This window comes from Rhinoraja longicauda, chromosome 6 (genome assembly GCF_053455715.1).
Source record: "Rhinoraja longicauda isolate Sanriku21f chromosome 6, sRhiLon1.1, whole genome shotgun sequence".
NCBI lineage: Eukaryota > Metazoa > Chordata > Chondrichthyes > Rajiformes > Arhynchobatidae > Rhinoraja > Rhinoraja longicauda.
In genome coordinates, this window is record NC_135958.1 from 29215313 (window position 1) to 29238067 (window position 22755).

General features: G+C 44.3%; 1 protein-coding gene across 2 annotated transcripts in view; it reads left to right on the top strand.

The window, feature by feature from the left end:
* The window catches only part of dusp22a (dual specificity phosphatase 22a), a 101215-nt gene that overhangs the window by 66337 nt on the left and 12123 nt on the right, over nt 1–22755 (top strand). For both annotated transcript variants that reach the window (XM_078401757.1, XM_078401758.1), the window contains 2 exons: nt 9935–10009; nt 10124–10295. In XM_078401757.1, the coding sequence (XP_078257883.1) occupies nt 9935–10009; nt 10124–10295 (247 nt within the window). The remainder of the gene's footprint in view (nt 1–9934; nt 10010–10123; nt 10296–22755) is intronic.

The window sequence follows — 22755 nt, forward strand, 5'->3', positions numbered from 1 at the left end:
GTAAGAAGTTATAAATAGTGGTGAAGCAAACACACATAGACGGGCCCATGCTTGTTCACAGCTTTGTGCTGGAGTCATAAATCAGATAGCCAGTTACGATTAAAAGAACACACTGAGTTGAAAGAAGGCACTCCTGCCATTGGCATTGGAGTCCAGGAATGAAGACGGGAAGGATTTCACAACAGCTATGTAGCTCAGTGATAATAAAAAGACTTTGATTTGTCCAACACATTCCACAATCCCCTGATACTGCAATGTGTTTCAGAGATAATCAGCATATTTGAAGTGTATTTACTGTGCTAGGAAAACATGGCAGGCAATTCTTGTAAATGACCCCAAAAGTGGTTATCAACACACTCTTATTTCAATGATAACAGATAAAGATATTGCTCCAAATTCCTCTGTCACTTTAAGTAGATCAAATGGATCTTTGAAGAGAGAGAGAGAGACAGAGAGAGAGAGGCAGAGAGAGAGAGAGAGAGAGAGGGAGAGAGGGGCGGAGAGAGAGAGGGAGAGAGAGAGAGGGAGAGAGAGAGAGGGAGAGAGAGAGGGAGGGGGAGAGAGAGAGGGAGAGAGAGAGAGAGGGAGAGAGGGAGAGAGGGAGAGAGAGAGGGGGAGAGGAAGAGGGAGAGGGAGAGAGAGAGAGGGAGAGAGAGAGGGAGAGAGAGAGAGAGGGAGAGAGAGAGAGAGAGAGAGAGAGAGAGAGAGAGAGAGAGAGAGAGAGAGAGAGAGAGAGAGAGAGAGAGAGAGAGAGAGAGAGAGAGAGAGAGAGAGAGAGAGAGAGAGAAAGAGAGAGAGAGAGAGAGAAAGAGAGAGAATACTTACTTTATACTTTATTATTAACACATGTGACATGTGACAGTGAAATTCTTTGTTTTGCATACCGTGCAGAAAGTAGGCAAAGAGTCGTCATATAAAGGACGCCGACAAAGTGTTCAATGTAGTCCCAAAGGTCCCCCTTTGTTCTCGGTGCCCTTCCCCCCACCTCCCAACCCGCGTCCCTCTTTGTTCACGAGGGCCCGCCTGACCTCCAGCATCCAACGTAGGCCCGTTTGACCTCCGGCACTCACTGATTCCAATGATACTACCAAACAAAGACCTTTGTGGGTGGGGATGGCGTGTTAGCTTTACGCCTGGTGATCATTGTAATTTGCTGTAATGAGGAAACATCAAATCTATCAAATCCATCAAATCTTCACAGGCAGCTCAATCTCTCCTCTTTATTGAAACACGCCATCCCAGGCAAAATCCTGGAGAATTTCCTCTATGCCCACTCCAAAGCAATCATGACCTTCAACAGTCACGATTAGCGACCATGCTGTACACTCTATTCCAATTATGGCCCAACTTTTGTTTTTATAAAATGTACTAAGACCTCCAGTTGAAATATAGAGCAAAAAAAATGTAAGAGTGTCATTATTTTAGAATGACAGCATGGGATCAACCTTCGACCACCGATTCCACGCTAAACATTGATCACCCATTCACACACGTTCTATGTAATCCCATTTTCCCATCCACTCCTTACACACCAGGGGCAATTTACAGAGGCCAATTAACCTATAAACCCGCACTTCGTTTAGGATATGGGAGGAAACCGGATAACCCGGAGGAAACCCACGCAATCACTGGGAGAAATTGTAAACTCCCGTCTGGTCTACTGCAACAGCCTCCTCTATGGCTCACCCTCAAAAATCATCAGTAAACTTCAATACATTCAAAACTCCGCTGCCCGTCTACTCACCCACTCCCCGATCCGTGACCATATCACCCCCGTCCTTTACAAGCTCCACTGGCTCCCCATCCCCCAGAGAATCCAGTACAAAATCCTCCTCATGACCTACAAAGCCCTCCATAACCTGGCCCCATCCTACCTGACTGACCTCCTCCACAGGCACACTCCCACCTGCACCCTCCGCTCTGCTGCTGCCAACCTCCTGTCCCCCCCCATCCGGACCAAACTCAGATCCTGGGGGGACAGGGCTTTCTCCATCGCTGCTCCCACCCTCTGGAACTCACTACCCCAAACCGTCAGAGACTCCTCGTCACTCACCACATTCAAAACATCACTGAAGTCTCACCTGTTCAGCACTGCCTTCAACCACTGACCGTCACCTCACCTTCTGTCTCCTTTTTCTGTTCGTTTACTTATTTATCTATTTATTTTCTTCTCTATGTTCTAGTAATCCCTGTAAAGCGTCTTTGAGTGTTTGAAAAGCGCTATATAAATGTAATGCATTATTATTATTATTATTAAACTCCACACAGACAGCACCCGAGGTCAGGATTGAACCAGGATCTCTGGTTCTGTGAGGCAGCAGCTTTACTAGATGTGCCAACTGTGCCACCCAGCAGGGTGAAAGGAATTGTTGATATGGAAACAAGGAAATGCAGATGCTGGTTTACAAACAAATACACAAAGTGATGGAGTAAATTAGCGGGTTAGATAGGAACTCTGGAGAACATGGATAGGTGAGGTTTCAGGTCAGGACCCTTCTCTTTAGACTTTAGATTTTTGAGATACAGCATGGAAACAGGCTCCTCGATCCACTGAGTCCATGCTGACCAGTGATTACCTGTACACTGGTGTTATCCTACACACTCGGGACAATTTACTATTTACGGAAATCAATCAACCTATAAACCTGTATGTCTTTGGAGTGTTGGAAGAAACCAGAGCACCTGGAAAAACTCCATGTGGGTATGTCCTTTCTCCCCGTGACCACGTGGGATTTCTCCGGGTGCTCCGGTTTCCTCCCACACTCCAAAGACATACAGGTTTGTAGGTTAATTGGTTTCTGTTCATTATACATTGTCCCGAGTGTGTGTAGGATAGTGCTAGTCTACAGGGTGATCACTGGTCGGTGCAGACTCGGTGGGTCGAAGGTCCTGTTTCCACACTGTATCTCCAAAGTCCAAAGTCAAAGATGACATGTAGAACCCAAGAACATATGGACAGGAAAGGTTTAGAGAGAGTATAAGAAAATAACTGCAGATGCTGGTACAAATCGATTTATTCACAAAATGCTGGAGTAACTCAGCAGGTCAGGCAGCATCTCGGGAGAGAAGGAATGGGTGACGTTTCGAGTCAAGACCCTTCTTCAGACTGAATAAAAAGGTTTAGAGAGATATGGGCCAAACCCAGGCAAGTGGGACTATTGTAGACGGGGCTTCTTGGTCGGCATGGGCAAGTTGGGCCGAAAGGCCTGTTTCTGTGCTGTGTAATGCAATGACTCGAATAGTATACTGAATAGAATACCAGAAATACAGTAATTTGCCTTAGGATGTGAATTCAACTGATGTGAAATCACTTGTCACTGTTCACTAGATTACAAACTAAACATTTCTTATACATTTTCTACTCTCAAAATTCCAGATTCATAATCCTTGTTTTATACCACCAAAGCTTCTATCAATGAATTAGTTTTAGTGTCAATAAGGCGTCATCCCTTGCACAATCACCAACATGCCAAGAAATGCTTGAAGAGTCGGAATAGCTTCATGGAACTAGAGCCAACCGTGCCAGGTACCAAAACCAAACAACAGATGGCACCAGGACACCACCTGCCTTATACTACCTGGAAAGCCCTAAACCGCCTCCCCACTGGAGTGGGACGTTGTGGACTCAACCTGAAGAAGTGGGGCTTCTCGGACTCTGACAAATGCAACTGTGGAGAGGTTCTGACAATGGCCCACCTACTGACTTGCAGCAGAGAGGCATGCATTGCGGACGATCTCCGCAGAGGCACAGATGTGGCACTGGCTGCGGCAAAGCGATGGCAGAACCTCGTCTGACACACCAGCAAAGAAAAAGTGTCAATAATGAGTTATTTTAATGTTTTTTTATCTTGGTTCAATATCAATATTTAAAAGACAATTGGACATATACCTCGATTGGAAAGGTTTAGAAAGAGATGAGCCAAATGCAAGCAAATGGGATGAACTCAGAAGGGACATTTAGTTCAGCATGGATAGGGTGGGCTGAAGGGCCTGTTTCAGCACTGAATGAGTGTATGATTGGGGCTAGGGATTGTGGGGAGAAGGCAGGAGAATAGGGTTAGGAGGGAGAGATAGATCAGCCATGATTGAATGGCGGTAGACTTGATGGGCTGAATGGCCCAATACTGCTCCTATCACTTATGACATGATTCCAGCTAAATTCCTATCCTTGTTTCTAAGTTCTCTCCAGTGCCGTCTTCTCTTTGCACTATTACTGACATCGCTGATACCACCCTCTCAGTCTCTGCCAGTGTTTGGTGTTGCCTCCATCACTTCTTGCCTCTGGACTTGCACTGTCCTTTGTGCTTCTTCTGCACAGCCCTTGCCTAGTTCTCAGTCGTGACCCAAATACAACATAGTCCTGCATTTATACGGGTGGCACAGTGACGCCTCGTGGAGTAGGTGTCTCAGAGCGGCAGATCCTAACCTCGGCTGCTGCCTGTGTGGTGTTTGCACGTCCTCTCTGTGACCACGTGGGTCTCCTCCGGGTTCTCCATTTTTCTCCCACATTCCAAAGACGTGCAGGTTTCTAGGTTAATAGGCCCCTGTGAATTAACCCAAATATACGGGGAGGATGGGATAACATTGAACTAGTGTGAATGGGTGATGAATGGTCAGCGTGCACTCGATGGGCTGAAAGGCCTGTTTTTTCATCCTGTATCTCCAAACAAAAAAACTATGCACACATGAAGACCAGGCAAACATAATGTTAATAAAGTGCTGGTTTAATTGTGCAGTAGGACAATGTAAGGCTTAATACTGGACAAGGCTTGCAAGAGCTAAGTTTAGATTGTTAATGAATAATGAAGTTCGTAGGAAACCCAATTGCCAGAAAGCAGCTGTATAAATCAAGGATTCGCTGCCTTTTCTTGAATGCATACGAGAGTTTGACTATTGCTTGAATAGCTGGGTCATATCTCGGTCACACATCGGATTTTCTTTCATCACAAGAACCCTCTGGCTCCTTCACTCCACAGCATTCCCACTCCCTCCTCCCGCCAATGCCTCTTCGACAGGTTTCTCCAGTTTTTCCCGGTTTTGTGAATTGCTCACTGGAGTTGCTCTTTGACTTTCTTTGGAAGTTGAGCTTATAGGACTTGATATTACAATCCCTACTATAATTGGCACCTTCTTAATATCTTGAGTGGGGGTCGGGGTAAAGACTTCATTGGGGGGGTCATCAGGTGGGCACCCTCCTTCCTTGGCGTTTTGTTGATAGGCCCACGACACCTCAGTGTAAACTCACAGCTTCTCAATCCTTGGGTTGTTGATGTTACCTTTGTGATTGTGGGCACAGGTTAGATTCATTGCATCTGCCTATTTGACTACGTCAGTCGTCAAAAACAGGGATACAACATTGGGATACAACTCAGGGATGTAATGCTGAGGCTCTATGAGATGCTGGTCAGACTGCATATGGAGTATTGTGAACAATTTTGGGCACCATATCTGAGGAAGGATGTGCCTGCTCTAGAGAGGGTCCAGAGGAGGCTTTCAAGAATGATCCCAGGAATGAGTGGGTTAACGTATGATGAGCGTTTGACAGCACTGGGCCTGTACTCACTGGAGTTTAGAAGAATGAAGGGGGGCACCTCATTGAAACACAGAATAGTGAGAGGCTTGGATAGAATGGATGTGGAGAGGATGTTCCCGCTAGTGGGAGAGTCTAGGACTAGTGGACAGAGCCTCAGAATTATAGGATGCTCCTTGAGGAAGGAGATGAGGAGGAATTTATTTAGTCAGAGAGTGGTGAATCTGTGGAATTCATTATCACAGAAGGCTGTGGAAGCCAAGTCAATTATTATTTTTGAGGGAGAGATAGATAGATTCTTGATTAGTATGGGTGTCAGGGGTTATGGGGAGATGGCAGAGGAATGGGGTTAAGGGGGAAGATAGATCAGCCTTGATTGAATGGCAGAGTAGACAATAGACAATAGGTGCAGGAGTAGGCCATTCAGCCCTTCGAGCCAGCACCGCCATTCAATGCGATCATGGCTGATCACTCTCAATCAGTACCCCGTTCCTGCCTTCTCCCCATACCCCCTCACTCCGCTATCCTTAAGAGCTCTATCCAGCTCTCTCTTGAAAGCATCCAACGAACTGGCCTCCACTGCCTTCTGAGGCAGAGAATTCCACACCTTCACCACTCTCTGACTGAAAAAGTTCTTCCTCATCTCCGTTCTAAATGGCCTACCCCTTATTCTTAAACTGTGGCCCCTTGTTCTGGACTCCCCCAACATTGGGAACATGTTTCCTGCCTCTAATGTGTCCAATCCCCTAATTATCTTATATGTTTCAATAAGATCCCCCCTCATCCTTCTAAATTCCAGTGTATACAAGCCTAGTCGCTCCAGCCTTTCAACATACGACTTGATGGGCCGACTACCCTATTTCTGCTCCTATCGCTTATGAATTTATGAACTTATGAACGGTTCATTCTTAACATGCTGGAAATAGTGATGGATGTCATGTTTTTAAATAACGTTTATAAACTGTTGGAGTAACTCAGCCTGTCAGGCAGCATCTCTGGATGACATGAATATGTGACGTTTCTGGTCAGGAGAAGGAAGGGTCTCGACCTGAATCAATGTTTATTCACACATAAACAGGCCCACCGAGTCTGTGCTGACCAACAATCACCCGCACACTACTTCTATCCTGCACACTCGGGACAATTTACAGAAGCCAATTAATCTACAAACCTGCAACTTCGAATGTAGGAGGAAACCGGAGCACGCGGAGAAAACCCATGTTGTCACAGGGAGAATGTACAAACTTTGTACAGACAGCACCCATAGTCAGGATTGAACCCGGGTCTCTGGTGCTATAAGGCAGCAGCTCTACCACTGTGCCACTGTGCCACCCAATTAAAGAATTAGATGGTGGGGAGTTGGGTTGAGGGGTGAGCACTGACAGAAAATGTAGGTACAATCTCATCACTTTGCACAATACTTAATCTCATCACTTTGCACAATACTTAATCTGTAGATTTGACTTTGTGTAATGGGAAAAGTCATAGCAACCTTGTTAACAAGATTAAGCCACGCAATTGCTCTTGTAAGGTTAGCAAATTTAAATTAAATTGCCTTGGGTAATTATTTTATTGCTACTTCACCAGGATTATTCCAACTTCCTCTCAATGGCCTGTTGTGTGAAACGACTGGGATCTAGGGTCTGAAGTTACCGCTGAAAACACGTGCCATTGCTTAACACCAGTTAGAAGCATTATCCACAGAGATGGTCACTGTCTGAGTTTTCCCTCTCCTAGATGGACTGCCATCCCAGGCTGACGAGCCTCATCTGCCCGAGACTCCTGGGGACGGGAGCGTCTACCTTCCCGTGCAGGTCTATGAAACCTGCCCACTGCCCAGAAGTCTACAACGCCTGTGTCAACAGCACGCTGCTGTACGGCAGTGAGACATGGACTACATATGCCAGACTGGGGGGAAGAGTCAACACCTTCCACCTTAGAAGCATCTGCCATATCCTGGGTATATCCTGGCAAGACAGAGTGTCCAACGCCAAGAGTCTGTCTCGCGCTGTCCTTCCGAGTATGTACACTCTACTCAGGCAGTGCAGGCTGTGGTGGCTGGGCCATGTCCACCGCATGGAGGATGGCCATATTCCAAAAGACATCCTCTATGGAGAGCTGACATCTGGGAGGAGAACCATCGGCCGCCCCCAGCTACGTTACAAGGATGTCTGCAAGAGAGATTTGAAGGCACTCGACATCAATGTGTAGTCCTGGGAGAGCCTTGCAGCTGACCGTACCAGGTGGAGAGGTACCCTGAACCAACATCTCAAAACGGGGGAAGAGAAACTGATGAACGCAGCGGCAGACAAGCAGGCATGCAGAAAGGAGCGCAGCAACTTCAACAGACCAGAGACCACACACTAATGTGACCTTTGTGACAGAGACTGTTACTCCCGCATTGGTCTCTTCAGCCACAAGCGATGCTGCTCTAGCCGAGGTGTGGAGCAAGCAGCCAACTAGGATGCATCACCCATGGTCAGCCATGACCGAGGGGGCCTAAGAAGGTCATTGTCTGACCTCTTCAAAAGACAGAGAAAGCAACATAACATCTGGAAACACAATCAGGGTCTGGAGATTTGAGTAGGAAGGAACTGCAGATGCTGGTTTACGCTGAAGATAGACACTAAATGCTGGAGTAACTCAACGGGTCAGGCAGCACCTCTGGAGAAAAAGAATAGGTGACGTACCAGGTCAAAACTGAATCTGAAGATGGGAAGATTTGAAGAAGAACATCACCTATTCCTTTTCTCCAGGAATGCTGCCTGACCTGCTGAGTTACTCCAGCATTTTGTGTCTTTCTGGAGATTTGAGATTCAGATTTGAAGGGCGGTACAGTGGCGCAGCTGGGAGAGCCGCAGCCTCGCGGCGCCAGAGTCCCGGGTTCGATCCTGACCTCAGGTGCTGTCTGTGTGGAATTTGTTTAGTTTGCAACATCGGGAGCTCGCAGGTCCCTGGCTGGCGACCGGCTTTCGGGAGCTCCAGCTGTAGCAGCTTCGACTGCCCCGAAGCGCGAGGTTCGATCGACCCGCTCGCAGGACCTTCATCGGCCTGCTCGGCTCGGCCTGGGACTTTCCATCGCCCGGCGGGGGCTTCAAAAGTCGGGAGCCTCGATCGCCTCGAGGCAGCAGTTTGACTGCCTGACCACGGGAGAAGAATGAGGAGGAGATAAGACTTTTCTTTGCCTTCCATCACAGTGAGGGTGTGCCTGGAGCAATCACTGTGATGGTTGTTTGTGTTAAATTGTAATTGTGTGTCTTGTGTTCTTTATTGTTTACTGCCGGACCCTGACGTGAGAGGACGCTGGCGCTGTTTGTTCGCCACTTCTCCATCAGGACAAATCTTTTGTTTGTTTGTTTGTTTTTATTTCTTGATTGCTTTGTAAAGCGTCTTTGAGTTTCCTGAAAAGCACTATATAATAAAAATGTATTATTATTATTATTATTATTATTATTATTATTTAATTCAGTTTATTATTGCTACTTGTACTGAGGTGCCGTGAAAAGCTTTTGTTTAAGTGCTATCGGGTTAGAGAAAAAACTATTCATGAATACAATCAAGCCATCCGCAGTGCACAGATAGATACAGGAGAAAAGGTAAGTATCATTCAGTGGAAGATACAACTATGAGGTCCTATAAAGTCCGATTGAAGATAGTTCATAAGATTCCAATGAGAGAGACGAGTGGTCAGGAGGGGGAGGCACCAAGAACAAAGAGGGACCCAACAGGGTATTGGAGGGGGGTGGCGGGGGCTGCCGAGAACAAAGGGGGGTACGGCCGGGGAGGGGCCGCCGAGAATGAAGATGCTCCTGGCGGGGGCATCTGGGGGAGACGCCGAGAACGGAGGGTCCCAGATGGGGGACGGGGGTTGTCGCGGATTACAAAGAGGGACTAGGTGACTCTAATGAGTACTTTGTGCAATATTGTTGGCACCAGAAACGTGGTGGCGCTTTAGTGGACTTTGTGTATTGTGTGCAAACGCAAGGAATTTCACTCACAGTGAAAAGATAATTGAATCGTTGATAGTTTGGGGAATTTAGGACAACGGTAGAGGAGTTGAGATCAGCAGCGATCAGCCATGATCATATTGAATGGATGGAAGGCTTGAGGGGCAGAGTGGTCTTCTGCTCCTATTCTTGTTCTCGTATTCTTGTTCCTACATTATGTAGACCTTTAATAATACTGCATTCCTCAACTAGTCTTCTTCTTTCCAACCTATCCAGCTTTTTCCCTGGTAACACCATTTTCCATTGCTTTAATGTGGTTGCCAGACCTTTGCACTGAACGTCTGAGCAGAACTGAACAAGTGTTTTATACAGTTCTGGCGAAAACCTTTTGCCCATGCATTCAGTACCTCTCTGGTGTTGTAACATAATGTAATGCTTTGTTGATTTGTGCTTTTAGAATACAATACTTTAAGGAGTGCATCAAGTTTATCCATGAAAGCCGAATTCATGGTGGGGGCTGCATCGTCCATTGGTAGGTGTCATATCAGTACATCTCAATCCATGTGTGTTTTTCTCTTCCAGTTAGTCTTTCCTTAAGATGTGTTATTCAGTGTTTTCTTCTTTGTCACTGCCTCCCGTGGCACAGCTTGGCTGGAGTTTCACGCAGCACAACCATGGTGGTGGCTTATCTCATGACCGTGACGGACCATAGCTGGGAGGAGTGTTTGTTTGCGGTGAAGTCCGTCCGATCCTACGCCAACCCAAACATTAGCTTCCAGCAGCAGCTCCAAGAGTTTGAGGAGACTCTTGCAAAAGAGGTAACTCGGGACCAATCAGTTTACATTTCTGGGGGTATAGATGTGATTGAAGTCAGATGTTACCTTTAAATCCATAAATTTAAGTGGCATTTCGATGTACCCTAGTGTGTGTTTCCATTGACTATAGCACGCAGCGATGATTGTGACTTGAAAAGATGGATAATAATGCCCCATTCATTAGAAAGGAACTGTTAGATCTAAAAAAAGGACCACAATCTATTTAATTTATCTTCTACAATGCTGGTCGTTGTTAAACAAAGGAAATTAAAAAAATTCAGATGCTGAAAATCTGTAATAAAATTAGAAGACGTTTTAAACACTCAACAGGTCGGACAGCTTCTGCGGGAAGAGTAACAGGGTTAACGTTTCAGGTCAAAGACACTTTGTCAGAGCTGGGAAAGCGAGAAAAGCAAGATAGTTTTAAGTTGAGGAGAATGTGAGTGAGGGATGGATAAGGCAAGGGAAGCCCTGACTGATAGAGTTGCCTTAGGGACAAGTTGGTGAGGTTACCTGGTTGATGGGTAAAGGGGAGAGAAAAAGAATGGAACAAGATCTCTGAGATGATGGCAGATAGAGAGTGAGATACCCGCAAAGGAACCAGATAAGGTGTGAAATGCAGGGCTGTAGCACGTACCGAGCGGGGTCAGACTTTGCGAATGGAGAAAGAAAACTGAGCCCGTATCATAGGTGTATGGTTTACAGCAAATTTGGCCAGTTCTGACAGACCGAGAATGTGAGTCACCATAAATTGTAACATTTGATGTTGAGTCGGGAAGACTGCAATGTCCTCAAAAAAAGATGACTTAGGCTTAATTTGGGGCTCATTATAACAGTGTACAGAGTGGACATAGAAAGATTGAATCAAAGTTGGAGTGGGGTGGAAGGCAGGTAGTGGGAAGCTCAGGATTATCCCTGTGGATTAAGACTAGTCACCCAAAGCTGTCACCCAATCTGTATTAGCTTTCTCCAGTGAGCAGAAGATCCCTAAGTGAACATTGAATGCACAGCAATAGATTGGAAGAAGTGCAAGTGAATTACTGAAATACTGCTTCACTTGGAAGGACTGTTTGGATTCTGGGATGGTGGGAAGGGCAGATCTGAAAGGACAGGTGCCGTGTCTCCTCCGGTGGGGTTGGGGGGACGGAAGAGCGGACCAGGGATTTGTGAAAAAAATGGAGGCTTCAAAATGCTGAAAGGGGAGGGGAAGCCATGACTTGTGGTGGAGTCATGTTGAAACTAACAGATATTGCAAAGGATGATCCATTGAAAGTGGAGGTTAGTGGAATAGAAGGTAAGGATCATGGGAGGAGAGGGACACGAGAGCAGAGATTGGGGAAATGTCAGACGTGGTTCAGGACAGTCTCTCTACTTTAGGGAAATAGGACAATGGGAACGTCTATGATAGGGTATGACCTTGGCCTCATGCTATCACAGATATTCCCCTTGCTCTTTATCTCCCTCCCACTACCTTCTCTGTAACTTAAGCTAACTTACTCATCTCTTTTAAAAAAAGACACAGAGTGCTGGAGTAACTGAACGGGTCAGGCAGCATCTCTGAAGAACATGGATAGGCATCATTTCAGATTGGGACCCTTCTTCAGTCAGATTGAAGAAGGGTCCCAACCTGAAACTTCACCTATCCACGTTCTCCAAAGATGCGGCCTGACCCGCAGAGTTACTCCAGCAGTTTTTATCTTTTTTTGTAAATCAGCAGCTGCAGTTCCTGTGCCCACATCTTGCTTTTCACTTGTTGCTGGTTCTACTAGGGGACATTGACCTGCAAAGTTAACCTTGCCTACAGATGCTCCCTGGTCTGCTAAGTGTTTCCAGCTTTGGTAATGGAGTTTCCAATTCCAGAGGAAAACAATTTTGTTGATTAATCCAACCAGCCCCACATATAATGCTTGTATATCTTAGTGTCGGTATGCCTCAATCAAGCACAATTGAAAAATTAAGTACATCTTGTATAGAAAGTCACAGACGAGAGAACTAGATTGATAAGTGTTTAAAGAGATGTGATAACCATCATGATTTCTTCCGCTACAGAATAAATAGACAAAATATGCTTTGCAAAATGATACCATACATTAAGTTCTGTGCAAGGTCTCCTCTAAAATGGTTGCTTGCCACTAGATTCCTGAGGATATCTTTTCTACTCAATTTTCATTGAGTATTAATATGTTTATTAAAACAGGAAGCCAATGTTTGGATTCAGTAAACCGTGGATTATATAACCTGGAGAAGGGATTGGCACAGGAAATGTTACACCATTAATAAGCATTCTTTCTTATGCATACATGGTGCATTCCAGGCAGTTTAACTATTAGTGGGATGTTTACGCATCTGCCTGATTCTGGACAGAGTGAAAGAGAGTGGCAGGGTCAGGGTCTCTCATACAGCAGAGACAGGATTTCAGACCGCTATGTCTATGTCGACCATCGATCACCCATTTACACTAACCCTACATTATTCCCATTCTTTATCCTCCTCTCATGCTCATCAATTCCTCCTGGTTTTACTGCCCATCACACACTGGAGGCAATATATGATGCAACCAGCCCACATGTCTTTGGGATGAGAGGTGAAACCGGAACATCTGGAGGAGACCCAAGTGATCACAGGGAGATCGTACAAACTCCACACAGACAGTACCTGAAGTCAGGATTCAACCTGGGTCTCTGGAGCTGTGAGGCAGGGTGTCTCGCAGCAAGGCCAGTGTGCTGGCTTGTGTTCTCTGTGGCCTCACGCTGGGTTCCTGCATTGTTCTCGGCGGCCCAATGCCAGTAACGGGAAGCTCTGTGGATTACTAGGAGTCACCTAAAGCAGTCACCCAATCTGTATTTGGTTTCTCCAGTGAACAGGTCCTCCCATTGCTCTAACTGGTCTCTTTTGAGATATTTGAGAGAGATTCAGCTCTAAAGAGAATTATTCTCTTGAGTTGAGAAGAACACAAGGTGATCCATTGAACGTACAAAGTTCTTATGGGCTGATAAGATAGATGGGGCGTTGATGATCCCAAAGGCTGGGCTGTCTGGAACCAAGACTTACAGTCTCTGAATAAGGGGTTGGCCCTTCAGGGCTAGGGTGAGAAGACATCTTGTCACCCAAATGGTACTGAATCTTTGGAAATATAGTCAAGAGTCAACAAACTGTTTAATTGTCAATGGAATAAGTCAATGATTACTTGCAGCAGCTTAATACTTTGTAAATGCAGATAAATACAGATAAATATAATAAAACATATATAAATTAATAACTGTAATATTAGTGCAAAAAATCTGAAGTCCATAGGGGACAAATGGCATATTGCTGGTTTTTTAAAATTTGACTTGAGAATGTTGAACAGAACGTGATTCAGGTCTTCAGGATAGTGAAGGGTACAATAGACTTTATTGGTTGTGTTTACTTCAAACTCTACTTTAATTTAGTTTAGTTTTGAGATACAGCACGGAAACAGGCCCTTTGGCCCACCGAGTCTGCGCCGACCAACGATCCTCATACTCTAACATTATTCTACACACTAGGGGCAATTTACAATTTTTACCAAAGCCGATTAACCTGCAAACCTGTACGTCTTTGGAGTATAAGAGGAAATTGTAGCACCCGGAGAAAACCCTTGCGGTCACGGGGAGAACGTAGAAACTCCGCACAGACAGCATTTGTAGTCAGGATCGAACCGGGTCGCTGGTGCTGTAGGGGCAGCAACTCTACCCTGCGAGAATTTATCAAGCATTATCAGATCCTGGGAACAAAAGTTAAGTATTGTCTTCCCGTTTTGATTTGAGAAATATTAAATCCAAGTGCAGAGTCTAAGCATTTTTTTTAACAAAGAAACACACAACTGCATTGTCGACATCAACCGTATATCCAGCACAAACTTCATGGTGCAGTATTGGTGTTGCATTGGTCTGACAGCTCATTACTAAACCTGAATAGTAGGCTATTTGGAGTATGTAAAAAAAACATTGTTCTGTTTTCAAAGCTTGGATTTGGGGAGATAGTTTAATGCTACTGAAAGAGGAACCGTTTAATTTGCAGAAAACAAGGTAAAAATGCAAGAGAAAATGTCACTGCTACTTGAAATAGATAGGCCTGTGATTGTGAGATGCTGAAGCTCAATGTGAAAATGATTTGAAAGTCAGTCCTGGAATTGCACAGCGTAGATAATGACCTTCAGCTCACCACGCCCATGCTAACAATTTTGCCCATCTACCCCAATCCCATCTGCATTAGGATCTAATTAAGTCTCGATCTAAATGCCTCCTAGATGTAGTGATTGTAGTGAGCAAGGACCATTTCCAAGCCGGTCACTTCTTGTTCTCCCGCTCCCGTCAGGCAGAAAATATGAAAGCTAGAAAGCGCGCACCACCAGGCTCAGGAACAACTTTGTCGCCTCCGTTATCAGACTTTTGAACAGTCTGACCATAAACAGCCCCTATTTTCCAACCGATCACATTGTGGTAGCGGAATGTGAATTGGAATGGAACTGTTATGCTACAAGGCTACAACTTACAACCCATGCAAGTATGAGTATCTGCATTCATCCTCAGAACCATGGTCCACGGCCACCAAAGCTACCTGACCCCTCCAGACCAGCAACCCGCTCTCTCGTCCTGACCCTCACTACTTGACTCTGCTGGCTCCCAGACTCACTGTATTTTTTATTGAATCTCTGCTACATGAGAATAAAAGTGTTCAATGAGCAGATGGTGGACACATTGTGCCTTCTGCACGACCGAATATTGCCCATTGCTGTGCTTTTAATGGTGCAGATCAATTTCCTGGCCCATGTATTCCACTCTTATTGCATGACCTGTTAAGCATCTGAGGTCCTGCGAGCATTCCTAGTTCCTGCTAGTTTTCTGCTAGTATTTTGTCTTAGTGCTCTAGTACTATAATGCCACTCTGTTAATTTTCTCTTTTGTGGGCGAAACAGTGGCGCAACAGTAGAGTTACTGCCTGACAACGCCAGAGAACTGGGATCGATCCCGACTATGGGTGCTGTCTGTATGGAGTTTGTATGTTCTCCCTGTGACCACATAGGTTTTCCCTGGGTGCTCCGGTTTCATCCCACACTCCCAAGGCATACAGGTTTGTAGGTTAATTGGCTTTAGTAAGTTGTAAAAAAATTGTCCCTAGTGTGTGTAGGTTGGTGTGCGGGGTGATCGCTGGTCAGCGCAGACTCAGTGGGCTGAAAGGCCTGTTTCCGGGCCATAACTCTTAAGTCCAAAGTCTAAAGTCATTGCCAGTTGTACTCATGTATGGTACAACTGCACTTATCTATGGCGTAATCTGCTGGGATAGCATGCAACACAAAGCTTTTCACTATGTATTGGAACACATGACAATAATAAATTAATACCATTACCAATACCAATACCGTCTCATAATCAGCAAAACCTCCTCTTGAATCAATGTCCCTGGCTCTAGGGAAAACATGCATGAGGGCAAACATTCTCTCAGCACCTCTGCTATCCAGCTCTGTCAGAATACTAAGTATTTCAATGAGATAAGCTCTCATTTGTCTAAACCCCAATGTGTCCATGCCAATCCTGTTCAATTTCCAGTCATGAAACAACACTCTACCAATCAAGTGAATCTGTGCAACATTGCCTCCAATGCAAGGATATCCCTCTTAAATAACGCGACCAAACTATGCACATAACACCAGGTATCGACTTTTTATTCTAAACTCTTTGTGATAAACTTTCCACACTCTGCTTAAAGAGTTGTTTAGAATGCAATAGAGTTGAAAGTTACTTAATTATGGCATCTTCATTTATTGATTCCATTTTAACTTTAGACTTTTAGACTTTAGAGATACAGCACGGAAGTTCGCGTCAACCACCGATCACCCCATACACTAACACTTTCCTACACACCAGGGATAATTTGTAATTTTTTACCGAGGCCATTTAATCTACGAACTTGTACGTCTTTGGAGTGTGGGAGGAAAACGGAGCACCCAGAGAAACTCATGCAGTCACAGGGAGAACGTTTCAACTCTGTACAGACAGCACCTGTAGTCAGGATTGAACCTGGGTCTCTGGCGCTGTATGGCAACAACACTACCGGTGCACCACCGTGCCGCTCCTCAATAGCAGATCAAATTTGAACAAATTCACTGAGATGGTAAATAAAGCAAGAAGTAAATTAACTCTAATAAAAACCAAGCTCTTTGGTTCACATTTGTAAAGCAAGAATGCGGACTAAAAGCAGGATGGAAGACTTGGATGGGGTGGGCTTGTTTTCCCTGAGCAAATGAAGGGTAATGGTGATACCTGATAGTTGTACGTAAGACCATGACAGTAGTACATATAAAAAATTATTTGATGAAGCACTGCACCGAAACAAAACAGGACTGTGTCTAAATATCAAGACAATTTTTTAAAGCTCCATCTCATTAATCTTCTGGCTGACTCATCGTATTATTTTCCTTTGTTCTCGTACCACACAACGCAATTGCAAGCTCCAAAAGGTTATTCATTGTTCCATTGAGGCTTTTGAACTTTATGGATCAAGGAAGCGACATGGAATTTATTTTGGAGTTTTATACTTAAGTTATAGGGTTAACAATAGTTATTTTGGTAATAAAATAAACATTTCTTTGAATGAGCCACTAACACATTATTTTGTACAGTTGACATCCTCTCCTAGATGGGATGCTGGAGACAATATGGATGTGGGGATATTCCTTTGGAATTTGTCATTCCAAGATCATGCCAGCACATTTGGGTAACCAAAACTGGAAGAGATTGTAATCAGCCATTGTCGTCTTTCCTGACACAGGAAGAAAGCAACTCTATAATTGCGCCAGAATGATTTTGTTGGATGTTTTTGCCAAGAGACTTATGACTTGAATATAAGCTGAAGATTTCCTATTGGAAACACTTAGCAGACCATGTCTGTTCGGAGAGAAGAAGAGTTAACACTTCAGGCTGACAATCTTTGACCAGATCTGGGAAAAGTCAGAGATAAAAACAAAGGAGATCAGCATTCAATAGGCCATAGACAATAGGGGCAGGACTAGGCCATTCGGCCCCTCGAGCCAGCACCACTACTCAATGTGATCATGGCTGATCATTCTCAATCAGTACCCTGTTTCTGCCTTCTCCCCATACCCCCTGACTCCGCTATCCTTAAGAGCTCTATCTAGCTCTCTCTTGAAAGCATTCAGAGAATTGGCCTCCACTGCCTTCTGAGGCAGAGAATTCCACAGATTTACAACTTTCTGACTGAAAAGGTTTTTCCTCATCTCCATTCTAAATGGCCTACCCCTTATTCTTAAACTGTGGCCCCTTGTTCTGGACTCCCCCAACATTGGGAACATGTTTCCTGCCTCTAACGTGTCCAACCCCTTAATAATCTTATACGTTCATTCTTCTAAATTCCAGTGTATACAAGCCTAGTCGTTCCAGTCTTTCAACATACGACAGTCCTGCCATTCCGGGAATTAACCTAGTAAACCTACGCTGCACGCCCTCAATAGCAAGAATATCCTTCCTCAAATTTGGAGACCAAAACTGCACACAGTACTCCAGGTGCGGTCTCACTAGGGCCCTGTACAACTGCAGAAGGACCTCTTTGCTCCAATACTCAACTCCTCTTGTTATGAAGGCCAACATTCCATTGGCTTTCTTCACTGCCTGCTGTACCTGCATGCTTCCTTTCAGTGACTGATGTGATAAATCAAGTTCTTTACCTTCAGTCTAAATAATCACACGTAATACTGGATGAGCACATCAGATTTATTCCACCATTGGGGTTCTTCCCGTGAGGATCTCCAGACACAATACTAGTGTCTGAAAAGATCTCAACTCAGGATGCGTTTCCCCGAAAGCATGTGACTTATAGATATTCTGTTGTAGTTGAGACAGTTTCTTTTGTTGTTTTAGCTAATATAAAATGAATGCTTATTTTCAGTGGAAAGCAGTAAGATGGATGCTTGTGGCAGAAACGTTATCATTGGGATGGAATGTGTTTGTCCTTTTATGAATGATAGGGAGTAGACAGAGGAGTATTACTCCCTTCGTCTGATAGTGTATTGAAACAGTCGAGCAAGGTCGTGCAGCTGCGAGTTTGCTCATGTATAGAGATAAGTCAGACACAATACTAGTGTCTGAAAAGATCTCAACTCAGGAGAGGGGAAGAACCACTTTTCCACGATTGTTTACTTTTTTATATAGAAAGGAAAAAGGGGCGTAACAGATAAAATTGAGGACCAATTACAAATCTAATACAATTCCCATGGTTACAGAGAAAACAAAATCATTAATACAGGTCACATGCTCAGAAACCAAACCAGTAATATAAGTCACATGCTTTCGGGGAAACTCACCAATTTACCGAGTGGATTCAAAACTTTTCCTACTTTCACACGCACCCATATAAGGAGTTGTTATTGAGAAAGAAACTACTGCTTTCCACTGAAAATAAGCATTCATTTTATATTAGCTAAAACAACAAAATAAACCATCTCAACTACAACAAAATATCAATATCTCTAATTAACTATATCAACTAATAGCCTAGATTCTCAGATGCACTAGGACACCCAGATCTCGTTATACGTTCCCTTTTCCTAACTTGACACCATTCAGTTAATAATCTGCCTTCCTATTCTTACCACCAAAGTGGATAACCTCACACTTATCCACATTAAACTGCATCTGCCATGCATCTGCCCACTCACACAACCTGTCCAAGTCACCCTGCAACCTGATAGCATCTTCCTCACAGTTCACACTGCCACCCAGCTTTGTGTCATCTGCAAATTTGCTAATGTTACTTTTAATCCCTTCATCCAAGTCATTATTGTATATTGTAAATAGCTGCAGTCCCAGCAAAGAGCCTTGTGGTACCCCACTAGTCACTGCCTGCCATTCTGAAAGGGACCCATTTATCCCCACTCTTTGCTTTCTGTCTGCCAATCAATTTTCTATCCATGTCAGTACCCTACCCCCAATACCATGTGCACTAATTTTGCCCACTAATCTCCTATGTGGGACCTTGTCGAAGGCTTTCTGAAAGTCAAGGTACACTACATCCACCGGCTCTCCCCTGTCCATTTTCCTAGTTACATCCTCAAAAAATTCCAGAAGATTAGTCAAGCATGATTTCCCCTTCGTAAATCCATGCTGACTCGGAACGATCCTGTTACTGCTATCCAAATGCTCCGCAATTTTGTCTTTTATCATTGACTCCAGCATCTTCCCCACCACTGATGTCAGACTAACTGGTCTATAATTTCCTGTTTTCTCTCTCCCTCCTTTCTTAAAATGTGGCATAACATTAGCTACCCTCCAATCCACAGGAACTGATCCTGAATCTATAGAACATTGGAAAATGATCACCAATGCGTCCACGATTTCTAGAGCCACCTCCTTAAGTACCCTGGGATGCAGACCATCAGGCCCTGGGGATTAATCAGCCTTCAGTCCCATCAGTCTACCCAACACCATTTCCTGCCTTATGTGAATTTCCTTCAGTTCCTCCGTCACCCTAGGATCTCTGGCCACTAGAACATCTGGGAGATTGTTTGTATCTTCCTCAGTGAAGACAGATCCAAAGTACCGGTTCAACTCATCTGCATTTCCTTTGTTCCCCATAATAAATTCCCCTGCTTCTGTCTTCAAGGGACCCACATTTGCCTTGACTATTTTTTTACTCATCACATACCTAAAGAAGCTATCACTATCCTCCTTTATATTATTTGGCTAGCTTACCTTCGTACCTCATCTTTTCTCCCGGTATTGCCTTTTTAGTTATCTTACGGCTGCGGGGAGCATGGTCCAATATTATTGGTATTCATAGACAGAGTGGCACAGTGGCGCAGCTAGAGCGTTGCTGCCTTACAGCGCCAGAGACCCGGGTTCAATCCTGACTACGGGTGGTGTCTCTATGGAGTTTTTGTATGTTCTCCCTGTGACAGCTTGGGTTTTCTCCGGGTGCTCCAGTTTCCTCCCACAGTCCAAAGACATTCCGATTTGTAGATTAATTGGCTTCTGTAAATTGCCCCAATTATGTAGGATAAAGCTGGCGTGCAGGTGATTTCTGGTCCATGCGGACTCGGTGGGCCAAAGGGCTTGTTTCCACACTACATCGTTAAAGCCTAAAATCTGTACCTGAACCAATCAATTTTGTTAATGCACATATAATCAGTGCATTAATTACACGTGCATTTGTAGTTACAAACTACCAACTTGAGTTAGACATTCTCCTGTGGCTTTATGGCCAAGGCATTATATTTCGGGTACTCTTGGTTTCCCGAGTGTTGTTAGCCTGCTTGGTGTTAAGCAGTTGAGCCCGTTGTGTCAGGCAGCATCTGTTGCGGGAATGGAAAGACGATGTTTCTGGCCTTGAAGAAGAGTCCTGGCCCAAAACATCATCTGTCCATTCCTTCCACAGATGCTGTCTGATCTGTTGAGTTCCTGCAGCACTTTATGCTTTGCTTAAGGTTCCAGCATTTGAAGTTCTTTATGTCTTGTACGGCTCATTGTACTTCCTTGCAACTATCCAAGTCCACGGAGTGGGGTATTAAATGGTGAGTATAATCAACAGCTGATACTATAATATTAATTTGCCAACAATTCACCAATAATACTTGTGAACGAATACTTTATTATGGACTCTGTTCATGTTTCTGAATTCTGAATTCTTCTCAAAATATATATTGAACATTTCTTATCCTTTCAAGCGAAATGCCTGAAACTCAAAACAAAGAACTGCAGATTCTGGTTTAAATAAAAGGACACAAAATGTTGGAGTAACTCAGCAGATCAGGTAGCATCTCTGGAGAACATGGTGAGATACCATTTCAGATTGGGACCCTTCTTCATACTGATATAGATTAGTACCATCTCTAAACTCATGGCATATACTTTGGGGGATGCATGCCTTAGATTTTCTTCACAGCAAAGAAAAACAACTTCCCCTCCTTGGTGCTTTGACGTTCCTCACTGAACTGCCAATGAGCACTGATTTTGGATATACACTGCTCATTACACTGCCTGCTGTTTGTTGTTGGCTCATGGAACTCTTCCTTCATTTTATGGGCTGTGGGCTTTGTTAGCAAGGCCAGACCTGTTGGATCTCCCCCAGTAATCCTTTCGAATATGGTGGTGGATTACATTCACAACCTGATTCTGTTGTACAATGATGGCCTTTTCATAGTACTGTAATTAAACTGGAAAGGATGCACAAGAGATTTACGAGAATGCTTCCAGGTCTGCAAGATTTGAATTGGAGTCATAGAAACATACAGCACTGAAAGAAGCCCTTAGGCCCAACTCATCCATGCCAACCAAGATGCTCCATCTAAGCTTGTCCCATTTGCCCAAACTTGGTTCATATCCCTCTAAATCTTTCCAATTTATGTACCTGCCCAAATGTCTTTTAAATGTTGTTATTGTACCTGCCTCAAGCTTGAGTATTATTAGAGCTGTACATGCAGGGTAAGTGCAAAATATTACACTGCACAGCTGATTAGTGCCTTGGTGGTATCACTTATTGCAAGATAACAAGTCCCCGAAATACTCTTGAGTTTCACTGTCTATAACTCGATGTCGCCCTGTTGAGTTTCAATGTCTGTATAACTCGTTATCACTTACCCCACAGCCAACAATGCGCCATTGTGGGCTTCAGGTTTCCTTGATCATTGTTGATTTTTGCATATCTTTCATTCATTTCTTCTGCGTACCATCTATGTCTCGTTTCCCCTGATTCTCAGTTTGAAGAAGGGTCTCGACCTGAAATATCACCTATTCCTTTTCTCCAGAGATGCTACCTGACCCGCTGAGTTACTCCAGCTTTTTTGTCTACCCTGATATCCTCTTGTAGCCTCACTCTTTATGTTAGGGTCCAATTATGCTACAATGTTGTGAAGCCAAGATGAAGACCCAAATGTGAATGACGCCAAGCCATGGATATGGCAATATTGACATTTATTGTTTATTCCTCATCAGCTTCTGAAGTGGGTTGTGGACTATCTTTGAGATTAGTTGAGGGCCAATGGGACTGGTACGTCTGGAGCACATAAATGACCAGATGCAGGCGGCAAAAGACCCTTCATAATCTGATAAAAATGGCAAATTTCCACCCCTGAAGGACAATGGTAGTTACTTTAGAGATTTATTCAATAACTCAGCATGGCATTCAAGTATGTTCTTGGAGAGATTGTCTCGGCATCTGTGTGATAGTCCAAGAACTTACCCATTGTGATAAAGGATCACACTATGAAAGGAGGAGAAGACTGAGATGAATAAGTCATCTCAGAATGCTGAGGCTTTGGAGAATAATTGAGGTTGGGTTGGAAAAAGAATACTATATTTTCAATTTCTTTCAGTTGAGTTGAATTTAAAGATACAGCACAGAAACAGGCCCTTCGTTCCACCGAGTCCGCACCAACCAGCAATCCCCATACTATCCTACACACTAGGGACTATTTACACATTTTACTGAA